Source organism: Suricata suricatta, chromosome 7 (genome assembly GCF_006229205.1).
Source record: "Suricata suricatta isolate VVHF042 chromosome 7, meerkat_22Aug2017_6uvM2_HiC, whole genome shotgun sequence".
NCBI classification, from domain to species: domain Eukaryota; kingdom Metazoa; phylum Chordata; class Mammalia; order Carnivora; family Herpestidae; genus Suricata; species Suricata suricatta.
Window position 1 is genome coordinate 136,782,384 of NC_043706.1, and position 5,675 is coordinate 136,788,058.

Consider the following 5,675-nt stretch of genomic DNA (forward strand, 5'->3'; position numbering starts at 1 on the left):
TCGAGTTCCATCCACGTTGCTACAAATGGCCGGATTTCATTCTTTCTCATTGCCATGTAGTATTCCATTGTATAGTTAAACCACATCTTGATCCATTCATCAGTTGATGGACATTTAGGCTCTTTCCATGATTTGGCTATTGTTGACAGTGCTACTGTGAACATTGGGGTACATGCACCCCTATGCATCAGCACTCCTGTATCCCCTGGGTAAATCCCCAGTAGTGCTATTGCTGGGTCATAGGGGAGGTCTATTGATAGTTTTCTGAGGAACCTCCACACTGTTTTCCAGAGCGGCTGCACCAGTTTACATTCCCACCAACAGTGTAGGAGGGTGCTCGTTTCTCCACATCCTCGCCAGCATCTGTAGTCTCCTGATTTGTTAATTTTAGCCACCCCAGAGTCATTTTAAAATGAGTTGCATGGAGGGGCACCTAGGGGGCTGTCGGAAGCATCCGACTTCAGCTGAGGTCACCATCTTACGTTTCATGAGTTTGAGCCCCACATCAGGCCCTCCTCTCTAAGTGCAGAGCCCGCTTTGGATCCTCTGTCCCCATCTCTCTGCCCCTCCCCTACTTGTGTGCACTCTCACTCTCAAAAATAAACACTTTAAAGAAATGAGTTGCATCGAAGTTGGTGTTTACTTATATAGCTTCTTTGTGTATCAGCTATTCTCAGTGCCCATGTATGCCACTGAAAAGGTGCCTGAAAGCAGTTTTTGGCCTTGCAAGAGAAATAGTACAGGGATTTTTTTGAAATGAAAAATACTGCCGCTTCATAGTACTGATGACTATAGGCTGACAGTTACATTTAGTAGCTCTGGATACATTTTCATTGTGAGATTTAGGGTTTCTTATAAATTTAGGATTACTTTTTAAAAATCTTTTACTGTTGGTTAGCAAGCAAGGAGTTTGTTAGTACGTTTTTTCAAAAGCCAAGTGAAAGTATAAAATGGAAAGTAAGCTAGTTATTAATCTATGTTTTTTTTATAATATCATATTTTTCAGAGTTAATGAATTACACGATCCAATGTACCAGTATCGAGTTGACACAGGAAATTTTCAGGTGAGAATTATTAATGATGCCTGGCATTTCTTTTTAAATGCTGTTTTTCAAAATTGCTGAACTTTGTAACTTAAATTGTGTTGGGGACATGAGCTCGCTAGCTGGCACGTTGGGGGGAGAATGCAGAAGGTTCATGGGTGCAAAATTTGGAAAAAGGTGTTTGAACAGTATATTTAAAAAAGCTTTTAAAAACAAAGTTGTTGCTCCCATTGCTTGGTGTGTGGTTGAGGTGCAGAAGATGTGTTAGATTTAAGAGCATTGTAGAACAATTAAGAAAACATCTTTTTTGTTTAATACTCCAAAGTAAAGGACAGTTTCCAGTGAGTGACTGATGTGGCCAGGCCGGTGATGTGGGCCTGCAACCCGCAGTCACAGGGCCCAGCGCCCTGGCTGATGCTCCGCTCTCGCCAGCCCAGAATTCTTTATACTTTCAAACAAGGGGTCCAGTGTTTTTATTTTATACAGAGGTCCACGAATGGCAGTCAGCCCTGAGTGCAGCTTTCTCTTGAGTCTCCAGGTTTATGGGCATCCCTTGTGTCTTGTAGGGCAGCTCGATAGGCGCAGCTGAGCCCAGGTGTGGTTGTGCACAGGGCCAGGGGGCAGAGGGAGCCCTGGGAGGAGTCTAGGAGGCATGTTCCCAGTAGGGCAATCCCAGAGGCACAGAGTTGAATGCTGAGCTTGGTGATAGCCAGCATTTCTCTGATGCTTTGTAGAGCTTCCTGTGAAGTGATAAAATCTGTGGCTCTTTATGGGAATCCGGCTTCTGAGAAAGAGGGAGGTTTAGTAAATGATGATATCTTGAAAGATGAATAATGTGGGTTGAGACTACACATGTCCTAACAAACAGAATAAGCCCCCGATTCTTAATCGAATTTCAGCAGGGGAGTGCCAGTAGCCTTTCCATTCCATTATTTAGAAGTTTGAGGAGTTCTGAAGGTCACTCAGTGATGCCATTTGAGCAGCATGCCATGATCTTTGCTCTCAAAGAATGTGTGACCTTGTGAGGGAGAAAAATCTTAGAAATCAGTACAGACCAGTACTGCCAAGTGTGCAGTGTCCTGAGAGCTGTGTTCTTACATACAGTGGGCCCAAGTTACGAGTTATTTGTGTTTTGTCCTTTTTCTTTAGCTTTATAATGCTTTAGTAAGATTTTTGCAGGGAGGGGCTGCACCTGGAGTGGAGAGTATGGGAGGCATTCTGGGCCAGGGAAGGGAGGCACTGTTCCAGAGTTGTGTGGGGCCATGGGAGGAGGAGGCCATGCAGGAGAAGTGAATCAGGGCAGGCTCAATGAGGACTGTGCTCAAGAAGGGCCCCCAAACCTTAGGAAGGCTTGAGGCACATTCCCACGAAGATTCAGCAGACCCCAGTGACAGATCACATACAGGGCTGTAGGTTGAGTGTAACTTTCCAGATTTAGATGAAATAATGTAGATTCATGCTAATCTGTTATTGTTTTTGTCTGGTCCAATCCCCTCATGTTTCAGATGAGGAAACTGAGGGCAGTGAAGGGTCCTGTCTGAGGTCACATGGGGCCAGTGCCTGGGCCAGTGTGCCCAGCTCCTTGGATGGCCTTCAGGTAAAACCTGTGCCCTGGGGGCAGCATCCCAGTCTCTTTCCCTCTGTAACAGGGAGCAATGCTGCAGTCTTTCTTAAAAAGTTGTTGTGTGGGTTGAATTGATCAGGAACTCAAAGCACGTAGCCAGCACTTAGGACTTCAGCAAGACTGCTGTCACTGTGGTTGTGGTCACCTGTCCCCTTCTCAGTCAGTGGCCTACGTCTGTTACTGGAGGAAACACTAGAAACCAGAGACTTCTAGGAAGCCGATAAAAGCTAAAGACCCAGCACTGGTGCATTGAGCACCTGCTACGTCCCAGGCCCTGTGCTAGGAACTTTCCGTGTGTCGTGGAAGGAACTTGGGTTCTCGCCCATCTGACAGGCAGAGGCTGGGGGTGCTCACAGACAGGATGAGAGGCTGGGTCTGGAAAAGGAAATGACAGCGGTGGAAACGTGTCCTCATTTGGTGTTACGGAGCAACCTTCAGGATTCTAGGCTCCTTTTAGAAAGTCTGCTTTTCCTGACTGTCGTGGTGTTGGAGGAAGAGCAGCGCAGAGTCCCTGTTCTTATTCAGTCGCCCATCTTGTGTCTTCCAGGGAATGAAGATTTTCTTCATGGTGGTGGCAGCTGTGTATATTTTATACCTTTTGTTCTTGATAGTGCGAGCCTGTTCTGAGCTACGCCACATGCCTTATGTAGGTAAGGGCCACATCACAAATTGCCCAGGGCAAGGTGGGTAAGGAGTTGACCTCACATGGCGGGAGGAGTGGCTGGTGTCCACTCAGCAGGAGGTCTGACCTGGATGGGAACCCATCAGACTCCCTCAGGCTGGAGATCAGCACCTTTGGTCCCTGGGGAGGTCTGGTAACAGGGCTGACTGGGTAACTATGGGCCTTTTGGACAGTACCTCAGGCCAGCACTGAAGTGAGGCCTGTGGGGTAGAAGCCACCTGGGGCCCTGTGGCTTTGGAGCCACCTGGAACCTTCCAGAATCATACCTTATAGAGGAGTGGCCATGGTGGTTTTCCTAGTCCTGAGTCAGGGCAACTCACCTGATCTCAGAGGATCTTTTCCTTCAATCCATCACAACGAAATAATAATGGCCTTGGTCTCTCTGGGAGGTGGGAGCATTTCTTCTGGGCTTCAGGTACACACATGTGTAAAGTCCAGACGCAGGAGGGGTTTTGTTCAGGAGGGTTTATTTTTGTCTTTATTTTGAAGCTCTCTCAGATGAGGATAGAATTTACTTCCAGTGTGATTTAATGGGGTATTTATTTCTTTTTCAGATCTCAGGTTAAAATTTTTGACTGCATTGACTTTTGTAGTACTTGTCATTAGGTAAGATGACTTTTTTTTTTGGAAGAAACAACATAGCAAATGTGTATTTTCCTATCATGAATATCTTCTTTAGCCTTTTACAAAGTTAACTTTAGGGCATCTCTAGCCAAACATATTCAGTGGGTCAGAGAGCCTCTTGCCCAGGACAGGTGCTGAGTGTGCACAGTGGTGGAGCGAGTGCAGTTGTGTTGCATGTGCCCCCGGGTTATGAGGAGTGTTGACTTGAAGCCAGCTGGTCCAGTGCTGGGGGAGCTCCCAACGTGCTCTGACATCGCCATGTAGGTGGATCAGCCACAGCCCAACTGGGGTTAAACAGCTGGAACACCTCGCATGTACTTGGCACCTGGTGTCCTTTTGGTACTCCAAGTAGAGGACTGTGCATTTAAAGTCAGCACCACAGGTGTCCTTGAATAGCAGTGTGGTAGCCCCGACAGGAGGGGATGCTGCATCCGGGGATTGCAGAGGCCCTGGTGACCCAGTTGTCCCTGTGAATGGATGCCAGATCATTGTTTGGTTGTGGTTTGTCTCTTTCTGCTAAAATCAAACTCCAGAAGGATGGAAATCTAGTTACCCGCCTTTCTTTCTTGGTTGTTTGGACGGCAAATAAATGGCAGCCAGCCCTCTTCTTTGGCCCGAGCCACATGCACCTCTGAGCGGCTGGCTTTGCAAGGAGGCGCTCAGGTCCCTGGCCGCTTGAGTAGGCAGACTCCCAGGGGCACCCGTGTCCCTTCCTTTTCCCGGATTGTGCGCATCACTCAGCACACCCGTGAACTCAGCGTGGGCTTCCAAGTGAGCTCCTTCTGCATCTGCGTTCCCTCAAAAACAGCAGTGCCCGTATCGTGCAGGCGGGCCTTCTGCAGCCCTTGGTGTGCTTGTGTCCCACCTCTCACACGCTCCCTCTCACACATGTGCCCTCACATACCCTCACGTCCTTTAACACCTACACACACTCCTCACACAGTCACACACATTGTCACACACTCTCACTCTCTCTCTCTCTCTCACACACACACACACACACACCCACACACACCCACACACCCATCCCCCACCTGTCCTCACCCTCCTGCCACCCCTGTCCAGAGACAGGGAGTGGGATGCTCATAGTGACCTTCAAGGAGTGGGACTTGGAAGTTGTGATGCCTTCACAGCCCTTCTTCATACAGGTTCAAGGGGCTTCACTTACCTGCCCAGCAGACCCGCACTGAGTGTGTGCTCTCTGGGCAGCAGCAGGCACGGTCCTCCCGATGGTGGTGGTTCCACTCGGGGCGAGGAAGACGGTGCCACGTCAGTAGCAGCCCCATCGTGAAAACAGATGTGAGGATGGCGGGAGAGGCTGTGCTGTAGGTGGGGGGAGGGGACGTTTCTCCGAGGAGGTGACCGAGGCCTGGGGCCTGGACGGACGTGGGCACCAGGGACAGCAGGCGGCTCGGTGAGGAGAGGAGACGTCACAGGAGGGGAGGCCGGGAGGGAGAGCGGCCACCGGAGAGGTCAGGTCACGGCCGCAGGCGCCGTGACTCCCAGTGTACTGTCGGGGATGGGAGCCCTCCGGAAGGGCCCAAGCCCGGAGGTGAAGGGCTCGGCTCGGGCGGTCGGCCATCAGTCTGGCTCCGCGTGGAGGCCGCTGGGAGGGGGGCGGGCGCAGGGGAGCGGGCTCGGAGGCTGCGGAGCGCCCTGCACGGTGCGCTGGGCGGGTGTGCGCGCAGGCGTGAGGACCCTG

At 50.2% G+C, this 5,675-nt stretch overlaps 1 protein-coding gene across 1 annotated transcript in view; it reads left to right on the forward strand.

Moving 5' to 3' along the window:
- The window catches only part of TMEM181 (transmembrane protein 181), a 35,412-nt gene that overhangs the window by 23,579 nt on the left and 6,158 nt on the right, over positions 1-5,675 (forward strand). Inside the window, exons 13-15 of the mRNA XM_029943260.1 lie at positions 1,007-1,064; positions 3,215-3,317; positions 3,904-3,955. Of these exons, the coding sequence (XP_029799120.1) occupies positions 1,007-1,064; positions 3,215-3,317; positions 3,904-3,955 (213 nt within the window). The remainder of the gene's footprint in view (positions 1-1,006; positions 1,065-3,214; positions 3,318-3,903; positions 3,956-5,675) is intronic.